Source organism: Etheostoma spectabile, chromosome 8 (assembly GCF_008692095.1).
Source record: "Etheostoma spectabile isolate EspeVRDwgs_2016 chromosome 8, UIUC_Espe_1.0, whole genome shotgun sequence".
In the NCBI taxonomy this organism is placed as follows: domain Eukaryota; kingdom Metazoa; phylum Chordata; class Actinopteri; order Perciformes; family Percidae; genus Etheostoma; species Etheostoma spectabile.
The window spans coordinates 13,819,401-13,839,098 of record NC_045740.1 but is presented as its reverse complement, the minus strand read 5'-3'; the positions used below and the strand labels follow the sequence as shown (position 1 = coordinate 13,839,098).

General features: G+C 39.3%; 1 protein-coding gene and 1 pseudogene across 1 annotated transcript in view; one reads left to right on the top strand and one right to left on the bottom strand.

Moving 5' to 3' along the window:
* Window positions 1-18,892, bottom strand: part of ireb2 (iron-responsive element binding protein 2) — a 29,977-nt gene extending 11,085 nt beyond the window's left edge. Inside the window, exons 1-4 of the mRNA XM_032523902.1 lie at window positions 18,789-18,892; window positions 16,531-16,617; window positions 15,925-16,090; window positions 15,576-15,713 (exon numbers count right to left, since the gene is read on the bottom strand). Coding sequence (XP_032379793.1) covers window positions 15,576-15,713; window positions 15,925-16,090; window positions 16,531-16,617; window positions 18,789-18,813 — 416 coding nt within the window. The 5' untranslated portion in view covers window positions 18,814-18,892. The remainder of the gene's footprint in view (window positions 1-15,575; window positions 15,714-15,924; window positions 16,091-16,530; window positions 16,618-18,788) is intronic.
* Window positions 11,460-15,244, top strand: LOC116694216 (solute carrier family 25 member 44-like; annotated as a pseudogene).
* Window positions 18,893-19,698: the final 806 nt, after the last annotated feature.

Sequence of the window (19,698 nt, the reverse complement as noted above, 5' to 3'; positions counted from 1 at the left end):
ATTGTTTCTCTTATCATGGCAACCGCACTTTAAAATTCCTTTTGTTTGACGCCATCTTACTTAGGCCTACTCAGTCTACCATATTTTCATTGTCTATTGCTTGCCTGTATTTCTTGCCTTGTATTTCTTTCGTGCTTACTTGTTTGTGTGTTTTTGTTTTTTGCTGTTATTGAAAAATGCTGCTACTGTAACGACAAAATTTCCCCGTCGTTGGATGAATAAAGTATAATCTAATCTACAGTGGGTACGGAAAGTATTCAGACCCCTTTAAATTTTTCACTCTTTGTTTCATTGCAGCCATTTTCCAAAATCAAAAAGTTCATTTTATTTCTCAGTATGTCACTCAGCACCCCATCTTGGACAGAAAAAAACAGAAATGTAGAAATTTTTTGCAAATTTATTAAAAAGAAAAACTGAAATATCACATGGTCATATTCAGACCCTTTGCCGTACCCTCATATGTACTCAGGTGCTGTCTATTTCTTCTGATCATCCTTGAGATGGTTCTACACCTTCATTGGAGTCCAGCTGTGTTGATTATACTGATTGGACTTGATTAGGAAAGCCACACACCTCTATATAAGACCTTACAGCTCACAGTGCATGTCAGAGCAATGACAATCATGAGGTCAAGGAACTGCCTGAAGAGCTCAAGACGAATTGTGGCAAGGCACAGATCTGGTCAGTTACAAAAAATTTCTGCTGCACTTAAGGTTCCTAAGAGCACAGTGGCCTCCATAATCCTCAAATGGAAGACGTTTGGGACGACCAGAACCCTTCCTAGAGCTGGCCGTCCGGCCAAACTGAGCTTCGGAGAAGAGCCTTGGTGAGAGAGGCAAAGAAGAACCCAATGTCACTGTGGCTGAGCTCCGAGATGCAGTCGGGAGATGGGAGAAAGTTGTAGTAAGTCAACCATCACTGCAGCACCACCAGTCGGGGCTTTGGCAGAGTGGCCCGACGGAAGCCTCTCCTCAGTGCAAGACACATGAACCCGCAGGAGTTTGCTAAAAACACCTGAAACTCCAAGATGGTGATAAAAAATCCCTGGTCTGATGAGACCAGATAGAACTTTTTGGCCTTAATTCTAAGCGGTATGTGTGGAGAAAACCAGGCACTGCTCATCACCTGTCCAATACAGTCTCAACGTGAAGCATGGTGGTGGCAGCATCATGCTGTGGGGGTGTTTTTCAGCTGCAGGGACAGGACGACTGGTTGCAATCGAGGAAAGATGAATGCGGCCAAGTCAGGGATATCCTGACGAAAACCTTTTCCAGAGTGCTCTGGACCTCAGACTGGGCCGAAGGTTTACCTTCCAACAGACATGACCCTAAGCCACCGCTAAATAACAGGAGTGGCTTCACAACAACTCCGTGCTGTTCTTGATGGCCCACCAGGCCCTGACTTAAACCCATTGAGCATCTCTGGAGAGACCTGAAAATGACTGTCCACCAACGTTTACCATCCAACCTGACAGAACTGGAGAGATCTCAAGGAGGAATGGCAGAGGAACCCAATCCAGATGTGAAAAACTTGTTGCATCTTTCCCAAAACGACTCATGGCTGTATTAGATCAAAAGGGTGCTTCTACTAAATACTGAACAAAGGGTCTGAATCCTTAGACCATGTGATATTTCAGTTTTTGTTTTTAATAAATATGCAAAAATTTCTAAATTTCTGTTTTTTTCTGTCAGAATGGGTTGCTGAGTGTACATTACTGAGAAATAAATGAACTTTTTTGATTTTTGGAAAAAGGCTGCAATGAAACAAAGAGTGAAAATTTAAAGGGGTCTGAATACTTTCCGACCCCTGTATATGATAGGAATAGGTGCTCCCTTTTCAGGAACTTGCTTTGTTTAAATGATGTTAGAACTAGCACCGCTCCCTCTCTCTGTTCATTCTCTAGATCGCTGAACCGCTTTGTCTTATCTAGCACCGCACGACATGACACATACTGTAGCAATAATTTTTTTTTAGCAACAAAAGATGCTCTCGGCTTCTTTTTAGAACCAAAACAACAGAATACCCAATGTCAACTTTTACATGTCAAAAAACACCAAGTGTGACCATGGCCTTATATGAAGAACGAAGAAATATACATACCGCCCAAAAGTAACTTTTACTATTTCAGCTTTTTAGGATATATAAAAAAAAGTCCACTAATCAAAAGTCAATATCCATCCTTTACCTCATTTTCTCACTTTAGTTCATTGTTAATATACGAAAGGGAAAATATAAATGGAAACACACCATTTGCTGTAATCAATCTGTATGATGTGATCTACATGAGGTCTGTGGGCATTTAGGGTTGACCAGGCTGGGGTCCACGCCATGTTTGGCCACAGCGTCCCTCATGGCTGCCAGGTCCACCATGGCAGAATACCACTGTCAATGGAGAAGAAGAAAAATTCAACCTACCCTTTCTTCAGGATTTAAGGAAATTCTTCTTGTATTACGCAAAGTATTATAATTTCAATAAATTGTTTATGTCAAATGTGTGCGGACACAAAGAAGACATGATGACACAAGATCTAATAAGGCAACTCCTGGTGGATCAGCTGTTTTACCCAAATCCTTGTGAAACTCACGTGAAGTCCTGGAGAGGACTCGCGCTGGAGAGAACGGCACCTCAGCTCTATTCTGCTGCTGCTTCCAATCCAGAATGTTCTGGACGTCTTCTTCTTTTGTATAAAAGCCATCACAGTTACGAATTGCTGCCTCCAGTAAACCGGATGGACAGAGCAGCTGGTCTACGCAGAGAAATAGCAAAATGCGCGTTTAATTTTGCACAGTAAAACTACTTAAATCTGATTGTGTATCAACTCTTCACTGTCCATTGGATGTGCATTGAGAAAGTGTTACACCCATCAGTGGCAAACCATTGCAGGCATAAAGTTTAATTCAACAATACCTTCATCTAGGTAATTTTACAAATGTTAATTATGACTGCCGTTTACTTTTCCATGCATTAATGTTTACGCTGCTATCCTTCAACACTACTGTGAATAACAATCTTATTATGCAATAGCATAATAGCTAATATATTCCACTGTACGATCTTGTACTACTTCTACGTCGTGCTAATCTGAATAAAGTAAGTGCTACCTGGAAAAGGTCTCAAAAGGGACACGTGTTTAAATATGTAACCTTTCCTTCAATCAGAGGGCCTGAACTCCATATCTCGGATCATTTAATTCTGAGGTGGAAAAACTTGCTCCTGCCATCTTTCAGTGTGTCGATTAATGACTATATGGGTGCTCTGCGAGAAAAAAAAATTTATTAATACAACAATATCCTGCCTGCTTTTACAGTCTAGGAAAGTATCTTGTGATCACCCCGAATCATTTTTTGTCTTGCCCCAGCATGTCTGCTTGCAGGTTGGCCATGTTTGATCCATGAGACTTAAAAGAAGTGGTATAACCAATTGGTCCACACCATACTAACAACACTTACCCTGGAGATCTACTCAAAACAAGGCAGACTGAGCAAGGAGAAGGCTTATGCCATCTCTAAGTAAGTGGCAAGGCGGCACATTTTTGTATGTACAGTTATTGGTTTGTGGCAATAGATAATGGTAAGAAGTAGCTGAGCTCTGGTTAAGAACAGCCGGACGTTAAATTAGACTGCACTGTAACTACGCTTTGTGGAAAATGTAACAACGAAAAATTATTGACGGTGGATTTTAGGGTGAAATGTAAATGCAGAGAAAAGAAAATGAAAGTAATCTTTCTGGTCTCATTTTTTGTCTTTGTGACCTTTATGTAGCAAGTGAGCTAATGCAAGATGTGGCTACCTTAACCAAAACTATTTGTGTTCAGATTCATGCTACTTCATGACGCATAGAATCAAAAGGTGGTTGGTTTGAGCCAAAAGACGGCTGCTACGAATTTAGGCTGTAGCTTTTTAATGTTGAGGAGATTCTCCCTTAAAGCTTGTGTAAAAGAGTAATATTGCGAGTCTAGGCTCAGCACAACTCACTGGTCTCACAACGGACATCATGCTGTACTTTGTCTCCGGTTACTGCTTTGAAAGCAACACTTGAAACTCCATAGAATACACTAGACTTGCCCACATGAATTAAATTTGTGTAAAATGCTTACAGCATGCACTTTATATTGGGTATCCCAAATCTATGTAATTACTGATACATACAAAAAAAAGGAAATGTCCTCAGAACAATCTGCAACCTTACAATCCATCAAGGCAGCAGATGTACAACTTAAGGAAAAGACGTAACCAGACATATCACAGAACTATTTTAGTCTTACAAATCTGATAATAACCGATGTGACAAACTCAGGGTTTCATATCTTTTTCAACTGCAGAATTTCCTCCTCTAAACACTCCAGCAGAGCATTATCACTGCTGCCGGAGATGAAATTATGTAATTGGCTCAATTTAACTTAACAGGCATGAACCAGTTTTGAAAACAAAGATTGTATCATAAACATACTTCTTTAAGAACAGTGTGCTGCAAAATATTTAGTGGCAAAAGACATATGGCAGAATTATTGAACTTTTTTTTTTTGGTCAGATATTCATAACAGCTTGCAGTTCACTTTTCTTTTTACATACATTTTTTCCTGACTCATGAAATGCTTTGAAATGTCAGTTAGCTACTGTTTTAATTAAAGGTACAGCATGCAAAACTAAAAGCCATGACCTAATGCAAAGCAGGCAGAATGGAAACATACGGGATGATTAATACACAACTTTGGGTTTGCTTTATCAACTGTCATTGGCACGATGACCTAGAATGCCATTTTCAACAGATCCGGATGCAAATATAAAAGATAACACCATTGGCAGCAATGGCACGCTACCGCGGTGCAAATTGTATAAGTGGTGATGACAATACTGACTGTAACATCCTCATATATCAAATCATATTGCATTTTTCCTGATAGTAGGTAACGTTATGGAAGATGCTACAGAGCTAGCTCCCACGGTCCTTATCGCAGAGCACATACTCCAACCAACTACTTATCGTGCTACTAGCTGAACGTCTTGACGAGATACAAAAGATATAGGTTACTAGCATACAATTTTGCCTTATCTAGAAAGTACCGTCCGCCTTTTTAGCAAGCAAAGACACATCTAACGTTAGGTTGCGGTGTTAGCTAATTTAACACTTGCTTAGCTAGTTTTAAATCAAACATTAACGTAACCAAGCTAGCTAGCTAATGCTAGCTCCAACAACATTTGACGCCGGAACTTTTGTAATATTACTAAAAGCAAACGGCAAAAAATGTTAGAGGGAAGGATGTCTTTAATCGATTCCTTCTTTAAAGGTAAAAGGCTTATATGATAGACGGCTTGCCATGTTGCTAGGTTAGCAGAAGACACGTCTTTACCTTTGACTGGGGAAGTGGCGCCATGATGACTACTGAAATCACACACGACCAGTTCTCACGACTACACTGGCGACCCCTTGCCGACCAATCAGAGCACGGAGATTTACAGCCACGCCCATTCAAGAATTACTGCACAAGTAAAACAAAACGATAACATTTTACCATGTATTTATGTATATGGTTAAACAGTAAAGAAAATTAACTCAATACTATTTCGTTGAGCTTTTATTACAGCTTTTGGCCACATCTCATATTCTTCACCCGATGGAGTTTGCCCAGTTGTCATGGTGGTCAGTATAAAAAAAAAGTGTTATTAAAAATAAAAAGTGGTCATTATATTGGAAAGGGGGTCTTTTTAAAAACTGACACACTCTATCCCCTAATGAAGACTGGAAAATGCGGTTGAAAGCCAGAAAAAAAAGCTAGTAAGTGGACCTTTGGGTTTCTTCTCTCTCTCTCTTTAGAACGGCCCAATTCTACACACATTATGTACTGATAAAACCAGATACTATGGAAAAAGAGAATAGAAAGTAAATCCAAACAAAAGGAACAGGAACAATACCTATATCACTGCTATCACATATTAACATATATAATAGTATAAAAGTATTAAAATATTCACGCCTTCTTTTTTTAACATTTACATTTCCAAAGTTAGATTTGGAGTCAGTCCGTGGTACCAATAAGACAAAAGGCATGATCCTTCAAATAAAACTTTATGTTCAGCAAATAGAAACAGAATATGGGATTATTATTCAAACGTCTGCCATAGTTTGTATACACAATACCATAGGCTACATGAATTCATTTGGGACCATGACAGTACATAGACAGTTAGTTTACTGACTGGGCTTTAAAAGGCCACTGTGACTGTATCAAAGATTCGTCATTATGTGACTTACACATGCTGCCTTCAGTCTCCCCCGACTATGTCTGTGTTGCATTCAAATTCCCTTGGTCAAAGACAAAAACGTAAACGTGCATTTACATTTTTTTTTTAGTTTGAAGCCCTTAAATTCATTTATACCCTTGAGATACCTAGTCAAATCAAAGTAAAATGTTTAACTGTTTTAACAGACATGTTGTGGCCTCCAGCTCCTTGTTTGACACAGTTTCTGATGGTAATCCACCAACTTCTTCCCTTCCAATCATCTTTGCACCAGCCACACCTTCTCATTTATTTTATCATGTGCAAGAGTTTTTAAAGCTTTAAAGCCTAGATCTCAAAAATCCGCGGCTCTGACAACCTCTCAATCTTTCCTCTTACGTCTGGCAGCGATGTTATAGCAAACCAGTGTCTCATAGTTTTAATCTTTTCATACAAAATAATGGTATTCCTGATGTTGGAAACAGCTTTTGTACTTCTTGAAAGTTGGTGAATGATCAGATTTAGCTCCCCTTCAGTCTGGCTTCAGGAAACACCACAGCACAGTAACTGCCTCAATGAAAGTGTTAAATGATGTATGGATGCCTTGGATTCCAAAAAATACTGTGCTGCATTTTTCATAGATTTTTCCAAAGCATTTGATTCTGTAGATTATGGCATTTTATGGCAGAGGCTTTCTGATATATAGCTTCTCAGACCAGCCTGTTGGCTGGTTTGTGAACTCCTTTAGTGTAAATAGTGTGTTCAACTTAATGGTATCTCCTCAAGTTATTTAGAAGTCACTAAGGTGTGCCGCAGGGTCAGTTTTAGGACACACTTTCTTCACAATTAATGTTACAGTTTTTGACGATTGCCTACACACTGAAATCAAACGCATTTCATAATTGTCAAAACCTTACACTCAAGAAGGAAGACATTGGCCCAGATTGTGCACCATTAATGTCACCTCGCACTTTTTGCAAAACAATACACACTGATTTGCAAAACACTAACACATTTGTATACATTAGACACAGAAGTATATCGTGATGTCACTTCCTTGCAGTTCCAAAGCACTGACTGTCAAATGACAGTTATTAAATGACCACACCTGTGAGCCGATCTGTGAACACAGCTGTCATGTGCCACACATTATTTATTAATTGTAGCCCCACAAGTCACGTTTAAGCACTATAAAAAATGCAGCAGGTTGTCTATTATTTTCTGTACTGTATTTTCTTTTTTACTGTAATTGTAACGTGTGCTGGATACAGTATCATGTTTGTCTGTGTTTGCTGAGCTAACTATATAACTGTATTGCAGTAGTATGAAACTGGGGCATGTTTTTTTTGATTCTCCATTGTTGACATGTAGACTGATTGGGTATATGGAGAATATATTATATTTCTCTCAGTCTGCAGCATTGGTCTTGTGTAGTGTTTGGTGAACGTATTATATTTTGCACTCTCTGTGTACTTCATTTACAGTACTCTAATAACTGAGAAGTAATTGCGAAAAGGTTTTAGGTTAGCAACAGCAGTGTGTAACTGGTTCAAACAGAATTAAGTCACATGAAACGTGTGTGTTTCATACATAGACTGTAACAAATGGTTGTTTTTTTTAAAGTAAATTAGTGCATAATTTTTGCAAGTGTTTCATTTTGCAAGGGTCTGAAGTGTAGTTGACTAATTGGATGTAGTGTTTTGAAAAACCGTCCCTGGAAAATGCATTGAAAAATAGTGCGTAAGCAATAAAAAAAATCAAAATTGATGATTCTCTTTACATACAGTACATGCTAATGTGTATCCTATCGTTGTGCAAAACTGTTGCCCTTGTTTTTGAACATCTGCAAGTTGCATGTGTTGCTGTCATCACACATGTTCCATCTCAAACTGGTTTTAAATGCTGACAAAACAAACGCTATGCTGTTTTCAAACATATAGAAGGGACAGCAGTCACGGAAGTCAGGTAAACATTTAGTTCTTGTAGCTTGTAAACAGGAGTTACAATCTGCATTATGATCAAGTCAATATTCATATTTGCTATTCAGCTGCTTCTGATGCTGCTGCTTACATCAACTTCCAAACATAACATTCAACAACACATGCAACAATATACTTTTAAAGGTTTGTTTTAAAAACTTCCACTCTGTCCATCTGTCTAAATTTTTGCATTCCAGATATCAGCGTTGGAATGTAACTATTTACTTAACTACTGTACTACAATACAATAATGAGCTAGTAATCATCTTTAGTTTTGAGTAATTCCAGTTGATACATGTCTCCACTATACATTTAAAGAGAAATATTGTACTTTTTACTCCAGTACATTTATTTCACTGCTAGTGTTCCTAGAACTGTGTTTGCAGATTATTTATGCTTTTAAAAAGCAGCTAAAGCACTCGTTTTTATCTCATGTTTGAAACTTTGGTTTTTAGTCTTTTAATATTTTTCTTTCATTGGTAATTTATTTTTTTGGCAAAACCTATGATCAGTTTATATAACATAATGCACTAGAATGAACTATCTTTTACGAATCAATCTGATCATGACTGTTGGTTTATATCCTATCATCTACTGGCTGACCTTTGTGAGTTGATTATAGGAGCATTACGAGCTCGGAGAATAAAGTGACACAGGGTCAGATCAACAACTTTCTAAAGTTTAATGAGTTGTATGTATGCCCCATCCCCCAGGGCAAATCCCTTGTAAATACTTACTTGGTGACCTAATTCTCATGAGACACCAAGAATGTATAAATTTTTGTAACAATTACTCCAGTCATTTCGGTGACGTGAGAGTAAATAAGAAAGGGGCACCAAAGGAAAGCAGGATTAGTCAAGGTAGCTTCCCACTGATAAATCTTTGGGGAGAAAAACAATGTAACAATTTATGATACCAAATAAAACAGATTGAGAGGCTTTCTCCGGACTTTTCACCAAATGTAACATATTTACACTACCCCAGTATATAAATTAGTTCAAATAGTCTCTCAAAACCGTCTTAGTCATCATCATCAATGTTATGATGAGAGACTGACAGGGACCAATAAGCTGCATAATAACGGTACTTTTTGTATTTTATTTGCGAGAGTAGTTATAATTTGTTCTGAATGCATGACTTTTACTTAAATTAGAGTATTATTATATTGTTGTGGCTATTCCTACTTTTACTTAAGTAAATAATCGGAGCACTTTCACCCTTACACGTAAAGCCATTTACGCTTTGTTTGTTCGTTGGTTGTTTGCAATTCCTACGTTTGCATCTGGCCCTGAATGCATCATCATCGTCAAATTAAACAAACAGCTAACTTCTGAGCATAACCGTTCCAGGGATCACACATGGATGCATAATGGAAGTGGGTCAGATGGCTGAGAAAACTGTTTACAGATCACTTGCTTACCGAGAAAAAGCTTGTTATTTATGTCACCTAGCGATTGATTTCCCACTGGGATATTGGAAATTCCGACTTCCCAGTTTAACTGAAAACGCACCATAACAATACGCTGACGTAAAAACACAACCCACCATGACCTTTCACCTTTGACTATGTTGGTTCGCAGCAGTATGGACGGACGACATAACCCACCTTGTACAGATACGTCGAAAGAGTTTATCACAAAGCGCTCAGTAGTTTCGTAACAAGTAATGTGGAGTCGGAAGGTGAACTCGAGTTACATGACCCACTAACAGGTTTGTTTACTTTAAATATATGGCCTATTTCTTATACAGCTAACGTTATCATAAGTATTTCCATGTTTAACGCGGGTACACTGTGTGCCTTTGCACGTGCTCCCCTTTTCTTTACCAAACGCCGCAAAAGACAATAAACATGGCTGACATTCACATTTTCGCTTACCGATATGAAGTTAAAGATGCAGCTATAAAGGATACCATTGTTTTTTTTTTTGTCTTGCTGTCGATCATATTGGGCCTCACGCTTGTTTTACCGTTGCACAGAATTTGAACATTTTATTAGCCAACTTGTCTATGCACTCAACTTACCCTCTTTGTCCTAATTTCTTCTTTTTTTATAGCATGAACGTAACGTTATATACATGTATTCTGTATATAGCATGCCTCCGTGTTAATACAGGCCGGCAAAAAGCTCTGCATCCTGTGCTGTCTGGTCAAATCACACCATTCAGGTCTCCCAGGTTATGACTTGTTATACCTTTTTTAAAATGTTGTTAATATAGCTTGTCTAAACGTTTGCAGCTCTTTATGCAATTTATGCCCTTAAATTCGTTTTAAGCACTCTTTTACTTATTTTTATAAATGCATTATTTGAGAGAGGCTTTGTTCAGAGACTTCACGAAGGAATGTAGCAGATTCACAATATTATTTATAAATTAGTTAAAAAATCGTCTTCTCGGGGCGGCTGGGTAGCTCACCGGCAGTGCAGGAGCCTATGGAGGGTCGAAGCACTGCTATTTCCTGCTACTTTGGCGGAGTGATTAGCGCAACACCCAAAAGGCATTACTGTTTACTGTCTGCTCCCATAACCGTTAATATCATTCTGTCTGCTTCTCACCACGGGGCTTCTCAGGTGCTGCCAGCAATCACTCCCGCCTAAGCAGTGTTTTCCCCTCTGTGGAGAATAGTTCCCAGAATGAATACGGTTAGAAGATGGCTGGTCTCACTGACCTTGTTATTTGTACACAATGGGACTATACAAATCCCAACATGTATTTATCACTTATTGGACAGTAGGCTAGTTGTGGCCGGCTACTACCAGGATCTACAGGAAGTAAAAGTATGTATGACTTGAAAAGTCCATAATACTTTTACTTCCTTTACTTTAAAAAACAACACAACAATAGTACCCTGCAGAGTTAATACCTTAATTGTTATTTTGAAAGTGTAAATGATGGAAAAAATCTAACCTTTTGTGGCATATTACATGAATGTCTAATCTGTCATTTGATCCGTTTGGAGATTTTTCAATCTTTTTTTGGCTTCTTTTCAAAAAGTAAGATTAAAGAGACAGTCAAATCAAAATACATACGTCTCTATGTTTATTGCTATATTTATCAATCAAGATTGTTTTGGTGTGAGTTGCCTTTTGCCCATGATGTTTCTCTTCTCTCAAATACAATAGACTAGATGGTGCTCGGCTTGTGGAGCTCAAAGCCAAAAACACATTGAAAGACTCAACAGCAATGTCTCTTTCTAAAAATCATGACAGAATGAATGAATTGTTGAGTGAACCCAGCAGTCCTACATCTGACCACAGGCTTTACTATGCTGCATGTTTCTTGTGACAGTTGTGATGGCAGTTGGAGGGCTGATGACTGCAGATATGTGGCTTTAGGGCCTCAGCGCTGCCCTAGCCGGCACCATGCATCAGAAAGGTGCAATCCAAATTATGAATGGGAGGACCTGGACAGAGGAAGTTCTACTCCTGGGTGTGTTCATGACTTTGACCACCGGGCCACCGTCTACCCACCAGCCTTATCCGCACTCTGCTCCAGGGGCAGAAGGGGAAGGCCCTCTACTCCGGCACGTTTGATGCTTTCGGTAAGATCCTGCGAGCGGAGGGTGTGCGAGGCCTGTACCGTGGCTTTATTGTCAATACTTTCACCCTGATCTCGGACAGGCTTATATTACCACCTATGAGTGGTGCGCAATTATGTCCCACACTCGCCCAGTAACACGGTAAAGTCGGTGGTGGCTGGGGCGCAGCTTCCCTGGTGGCCCAGACCATCACTGTGCCCATAGATGGTGTCCCAGCAACTGATGATGCAGGACAGGGGGAACACGACTCGTTTCAAGGCCAAAACCGAAAAGGGCTCACAACAACTAAGCGCAGACTGACGTTTGGGCAAAGCCGTGACATTACGTGCAGATATTCGCCGATGGTTTCAGGGGATTTTACAGAGGCTACGTGGCATCCCTACTCACGTACATCCAAACAGTGCACTCTGGGTGGCCTTTTTATCATTTTATGCAGGTAAGTCAACACTGTTAATTTTAGGCTGGGTACAAACTCAATACTTTTTAGGCATGAAAAAATGCACCATTCAATACCCATTCATACCTAGGAATAGGCTTCTACCAGATGTAATAATGTTTTGATTGACTGTCTATCGTTACACGTCAGAGACATGCTTGTAAAACTCTGTTCACAGAGACGGGGCTCACATAGTAGGGCTGCAAAATAAAAAAATTGTGTCAAAGTCACCGTATTGGTATTGAATTATTATTTTTTAACAATACCAGCCAGTTAGTTGTGGTTCATAGTACTGTTCTTAGCTGCGACATGCAGTGAGGGGTACTGAAAACACAAACAATTGGCCTTACACTGTTTTTATATCTGTTGCGTTTCCAGAGAGCTGTCCTTGTTGGCACCAAGCGAGTGCCCCCATCTGATTCTACAGGCTTTGGCAGGACCAATGGCAGCAGCACCCGCCTCCCCCATCACCAACCCCATGGATTTTTGTTCGACCAGAGTACAGGTAAACCCTGAAGGACACCATTGTGCCACCATATACAAGCTGACATTTAATTTGTATTTAAATTGAAGGTTCTGAGATTGGAGAGTGTAATTAGGTTTCATGAGGCAACACCAATATTTGAAATTAAGTAGCCAGTTAATACTTACATTTCCTTACCAAAAAAGACTGCTCCACGGGCAGGTCTCTTCATGTTGGTGTAACTCTGCAATACAAGGAACTTAACTTAACATTGCAGGTATTGTTTTGGCTAGCAGAATCCTATGTTGCCGGTTGTTGGTAAAAGTGAGCCAACAACACACAACCTAATTCTTCTTGTGGCCTGCATATTCACAATAGTACAATAGTAATTTATTTAACTAGACTTTTCCGTCGGATATTGATTTGGGGCTATATTGGGTGGACCGCAGCCAAAGCACTGTCCCAAGTCAATATCTGTGTTTAGGATTGTCTAGTCTTAACATGCATTGTGAGTTGTTTTTTGTTTACTCACTTTTATTCACGACATGCTTCCGGCAACATAGATTCCATTCAGTACACTAGCTAACTAGCGGCGGCGCTGCCATTGTTGCACAGAACTAACAATGCATGCACCGAGACAAAAAATGCGTTGGCCCAACTATCCACAGCTAGGGGAGACGCGTGATAGGCCCTATTTCAACAAAACAATGGCATGTTTCCTTTAACATAAAATAGTCTTAATCCAGGTTAGCATGTTCACTCAAATCTACAATGATGTACTGTATACGCCACAATAGGTTGTTTTTGTCCATATATGTACAAAACTAGTAAATTGTTTTTTGCTGTTATTGAAAAATGCTGCTACTGTAACGACAAAATTTCCCCGTCGTTGGATGAATAAAGTATAATCTAATCTACAGTGGGTACGGAAAGTATTCAGACCCCTTTAAATTTTTTCACCCTCTTGTTTCTTGCAGCCATTTTCCAAAATCAAAAAGTTCATTTTATTTCTCAGTATGTCACTCAGCACCCCATCTTGGACAGAAAAAAACAGAAATGTAGAAATTTTTTGCAAATTTATTAAAAAGAAAAACTGAAATATCACATGGTCATATTCAGACCCTTTGCCGTACCCTCATATGTACTCAGGTGCTGTCTATTTCTTCTGATCATCCTTGAGATGGTTCTACACCTTCATTGGAGTCCAGCTGTGTTGATTATACTGATTGGACTTGATTAGGAAAGCCACACACCTTTCTATATAAGACCTTACAGCTCACATGCATGTCAGAGCAAATGACAATCATGAGGTCAAAGGAACTGCCTGAAGAGCTCAAGACGAATTGTGGCAAGGCACAGATCTGGTCGTTACAAAAAAATTTCTGCTGCACTTAAGGTTCCTAAGAGCACAGTGGCCTCCATAATCCTCAAATGGAAGACGTTTGGGACGACCAGAACCCTTCCTAGAGCTGGCCGTCCGGCCAAACTGAGCTTCGGAGAAGAGCCTTGGTGAGAGAGGCAAAGAAGAACCCAATGTCACTGTGGCTAGCTCCGAGATGCAGTCGGGAGATGGGAGAAAGTTGTAGTAAGTCAACCATCACTGCAGCACCACCAGTCGGGGCTTTAGGCAGAGTGGCCCGACGGAAGCCTCTCCTCAGTGCAAGACACATGAACCCGCATGGAGTTTGCTAAAAACACCTGAAACTCCAAGATGGTGATAAAAAATTCCCTGGTCTGATGAGACCAGATAGAACTTTTTGGCCTTAATTCTAAGCGGTATGTGTGGAGAAAACCAGGCACTGCTCATCACCTGTCCAATACAGTCTCAACGTGAAGCATGGTGGTGGCAGCATCATGCTGTGGGGGTGTTTTTCAGCTGCAGGGACAGGACGACTGGTTGCAATCGAGGAAAGATGAATGCGGCCAAGTCAGGGATATCCTGACGAAAACCTTTTCCAGAGTGCTCTGGACCTCAGACTGGGCCGAAGGTTTACCTTCCAACAGACAGACCCTAAGCCACCGCTAAATAACAGGAGTGGCTTCACAACAACTCCGTGCTGTTCTTGATGGCCCACCAGGCCCTGACTTAAACCCTTGAGCATCTCTGGAGAGACCTGAAAATGACTGTCCACCAACGTTTACCATCCAACCTGACAGAACTGGAGAGATCTCAAGGAGGAATGGCAGAGGTAACCCAATCCAGATGTGAAAAACTTGTTGCATCTTTCCCAAAACGACTCATGGCTGTATTAGATCAAAGGGTGCTTCTACTAAATACTGAACAAAGGGTCTGAATCTTAGACCATGTGATATTTCGTTTTTGTTTTTAATAAATATGCAAAAATTTCTAAATTTCTGTTTTTTTCTGTCAGATGGTTGCTGAGTGTACATTACTGAGAAATAAATGAACTTTTTTGATTTTTGGAAAAAGCTGCAATGAAACAAAGAGTGAAAAATTTAAAGGGGTCTGAATACTTTCCGTACCCACTGTATATGATAGGAATAGGTGCTCCCTTTTCAGGGAACTTGCTTTGTTTTAAATGATGTTAGAACTAGCACCGCTCCCTCTCTCTGTTCATTCTCTAGATCGCTGAACCGCTTTGTCTTATCTAGCACCGCACGACATAGAACATACTGTAGCAATAACTTTTGTTTTAGCAACAAAAGATGCTCTCGGCTTCTTTTTAGAACCAAAACAACAGAAGTACCCAAGTCAACTTTTACATGTCAAAAAAGACACCAAGTGTGACCATGGCCTTATAATGAAGAACAGAAGAAATATACATACCGCCCAAAAAGTAACTTTTACTATTTCAGCTTTTTAGGAATATAATAAAAAAAAGATCCACTAATCAAAAGTCTAATATGTCCATCCTTTACCTCTATTTTCTCACTTTAGTTCATTGTTAATATACGAAAAGGGAAAATATAAATGGAAACACACCATTTGCTGTAATCAATCTGTAATGAGTGATCTACGATGAGGTCTGTGGGGCATTTAGGGTTGACCAGGCTGGGGTCCACGCCATGTTTGGCCACAGCGTCCCTCATGGCTGCCAGGTCCACCATGGCAGGAATACCACTGTCAATGGAGAAGAAGAAAAAATTCAACCTACCCTTTCTTCAGGAATTTAAAGGAATATTCTTCTTGTATTACGCAAAGTATTATAATTTCAATAAATTGTTTATGTCAAAATGTGTGCGGAACACAAAGAAAGATCATGATGACACAAGATCTAATAAGGCAACTCCTGGTGGATCAGCTGTTTTACCCAAATCCTTGTGAAACTCACGTGAAGTCCTGGAGGAGGACTCGCGCTGGAGAGAACGGCACCTCAGCTCTATTCTGCTGCTGCTTCCAATCCAGAATGTTCTGGACGTCTTCTTCTTTTGTATAAAAGCCATCACAGTTACGAATTGCTGCCTCCAGTAAGACACGGATGGACAGAGGCAGCTGGTCTACGCAGAGAAATAGCAAAATGCGGCGTTTAATTTTGCACAGTAAACAATACTTAAATCTGATTGTGTATCAACTCTTCACTGTCCATTGGATGTGCATTGAGAAAGTGTTACAACCATCAAGTGGCAAACCATTGCAGGCCCATAAAGTTTAATTCAACAATTACCTTCATCTACAGGTATATTTTACAAATGTTAATTATGACTGCCGTTTACTTTTCCATGCATTAATGTTTACGCTGCTATCCTTCAACACTACTGTGAATAACAATCTTATTATGCAATAGCATAATATGCTAATATATTTCCACTGTACGATCTTGTACTACTTCTACGTCGTGCTAATCTGAATAAAGTAAGTGCTACCTGGAAAAGGTCTCAAAAGAGGGACACGTGTTTAAATATGTAACCTTTCCTTCAATCAGAGGGCCTGAACTCACCATATCTCGGATCATTTAATTTCTGAGGATTGAAAAACTTGCTCCTGCCATCTTTCAGTGTGTCGATTAGATGACTATATGGGTGCTCTGCAGAGGGAAAAAAAAACATTTATTAATACAACAATAATTCCTGCCTGCTTTTACAAGTCTAGGAAAGTATCATTTGTGATCACCCCGAATCATTTTTGTCTTGCCCCAGCATGTCTGCTTGCAGGTTGGCCATGTTTGATCCATGAGACTTAAAAATGAAGTGGTATAAACAATTGGTCCACTACCATACTAACAACACTTACCCAGTGGAGATCTACTCAAAACAAGGCAGACTGAGCAAGGAGAAGGCTTATGCCATCTCTAAGTAAGTGGCAAGGCGGCACATTTTTTGTATGTACAGTTATTGGTTTGTGGCTAATAGATAATGGTAAGAAGTAGCTGAGCATCTGGTTTAAAGAACAGCCGGACGTTAAATTAGACTGCACTGTAACTACGCTTTGTGGAAAATGTAACAACGAAAAATTATTGACGGTGGATTTTAGGGTGAAATGTAAATGCAGAGAAAAGAGAAATGAAAGTAATCTTTCTGGTCTCATTTTTGTCTTTGTGACCTTTAATGTAGCAAAGTGAGCTAATGCAAGATGTGGCTACCTTAACCAAAACTATTTTGTATCAGATTCATGCTACTTCATGACAGCATAGAATCAAAAGGTGGTTGGTTTGAGCCAAAAGACGGCTGCTACTGAATTTAGGCTGTAGCTTTTTAATGTTGAGGAGATTCTCCCTTAAAGCTTGTGTGAAAAGAGTAATATTGCGAGTCTAGGCTCAGCACAACTCACTGGTCTCACAACAGGACATCATGCTGTAACTTTGTCTCTCGGGTTACTAGCTTTGAAAGCAACACTTGAAACTCCATAGAATACACTAGACTTGCCCAAACATGAATTAAATATTGTGTAAAATGCTTACAGCATGCACTTTATATTGGGTATCCCAAATCTATGTAATTACTGAATACATACAAAAAGGAATAATGTCCTCAAGAACAATCATGCAACCTTACAATCCATCAAGGGCATGCAGATGTACAACTTGAAGGAAAAGACGTAACCAGACATATCACAGAACTAGTTTAGTCTTACAAATCTGATAATAAACCGATGTGACAAACTCAGGGTTTCATATCTTTTTCAACTGCAGAATTTCCTCCTCTAAACACTCCAGCAGAGCATTATCACTGCTGCCGGAGATGAAATTATGTAATTTGGCTCAATTTAACTTAACAGGCATGAACCAGTTTTGAAAACAAAGATTGTATCATAAACAAATACTTCTTTAAGAACAGTGTGCTGCAAAATATTTAGTAGCAAAAGACATATGGCAGAATTATTTGAACTTTTTTTTTTTGGTCAGATAATTCATAAACAGCTTGCAGTTCACTTTTCTTTTTACATAACAGGTTTTCCTGACTCAATGAAATGCTTTGAAATGTCAGTTAGCTACTGTTTTAATTAAAAGGTACAGCATGCAAAAACTAAAAGCCATGACCTAATGCAAAGCAGGCAGAATGGAAAACATACGGGATGATTAATACACAACTTTGGGTTTGCTTTATCAGACAATGTCATTGGCACGATGACCTAGAATGCCATTTTCAACAGATCCGTAAGATGCAAATATAAAAAGGAATAACAACATTGGCAGCAATGGCACGCTAACGCGGTGCAAATTGTATAAGTGGTGATGACAATACTGACTGTAAACATCCTCATATATCAAATCATATATGCATGTTTCCTGATAGTAAGGTAACGTTATGGAAGATGGCTACAGAGCTAGCTCCCACGGGTCCTTATCGCAGAGCACATACGCTAACCAACTACTTATCGTGCTACTAGCTGAACGTCTTGACGAGATACAAAAAAAGATATAGGTATACTAGCATACAATTTTGCCTTATCTAGAAAGTACCCGTACGCCATTTTTAGCATAGCAAAGACACATCTAACGTTAGGTTGCGGTGTTAGCTAATTTAACAGCTTGCTTAGCTAGTTTTAAATCAAACATTAACGTAACCAAGCTAGCTAGCTAATGCTAGCTCCAACAACAGTTTGACGCCGGAACTTTATGTAATATTAACTAAAAGCAAACGGCAAAAATGTTAGAGGGGAAGGATGTCTTTTAATCGATTCCTGTCTTTAAAGGTAAAAGGCTTATATGATGACGGCTTGCCATGTTAGCTAGGTTAGCAGAAGACACGTCTTTACCTTTGACTGGGGAAGTGAGCGCCATGATGACTACTGAAATCAACACACGACCAGTTCTCACGACTACACTGGCGACCCCTTGCCGACCAATCAGAGCACGGAGATTTACAGCCACGCCCATTCAAGAATTACTGACAAAGTAAAACAAAAACGATAACATTTTAACCATGTATTTATGTATATGGTTTAAACAGTAAAGAAAAGTTAACTCAATACTATTTCGTTGAGCTTTTATTACAGCTTTTGGCCACATCTCATATTCTTCACCCGATGGAGTTTGCCCAGTTGTCATGGTGGTCATGTATAAAAAAAAAGTGTTATTAAAAATAAAAGAAAAAGTGGTCATTTATATTGGAAAGGGGGTCTTTTTAAAAACTGAACACACTCTATCCCCTAATGAAGACTGGAAAATGCGGTTGAAAGCCAAGAAAAAAAAGCTAGTAAGTGGACCTTTGGGTTTCTTCTCTCTCTCTCTTTAGAAACGGCCCAATTCTATACAACATTATGTACTGATAAAACCAGATACTATTGAAAAAGAGAATAGAAAAGTAAATCCAAACAAAAGGGAACAGGAACAATACCTATATCATCTGCATATCACATATTTAACATAATATAATAGTATAAAAGTATTAAAATATTCACAGCCTTCTTTTTTTAACATTTACAATTTCCAAAGTTAGATTTGGAGTCAGTCCGTTGGTACCAATAAGACAAAAGGCATGATCCTTCACAATATAAACTTTATGTTCAGCAAAATAGAAACAGAATAATGGGATTATTATTCAAAACGTCTGCCATAGTTTGTATACACAATACACATAGGCTACATGAATTCATTTGGGAACATGACAGTACAATAGACAGTTAGTTTACTGACTGGGACTTTAAAAAGGGCCACGTGACTGTA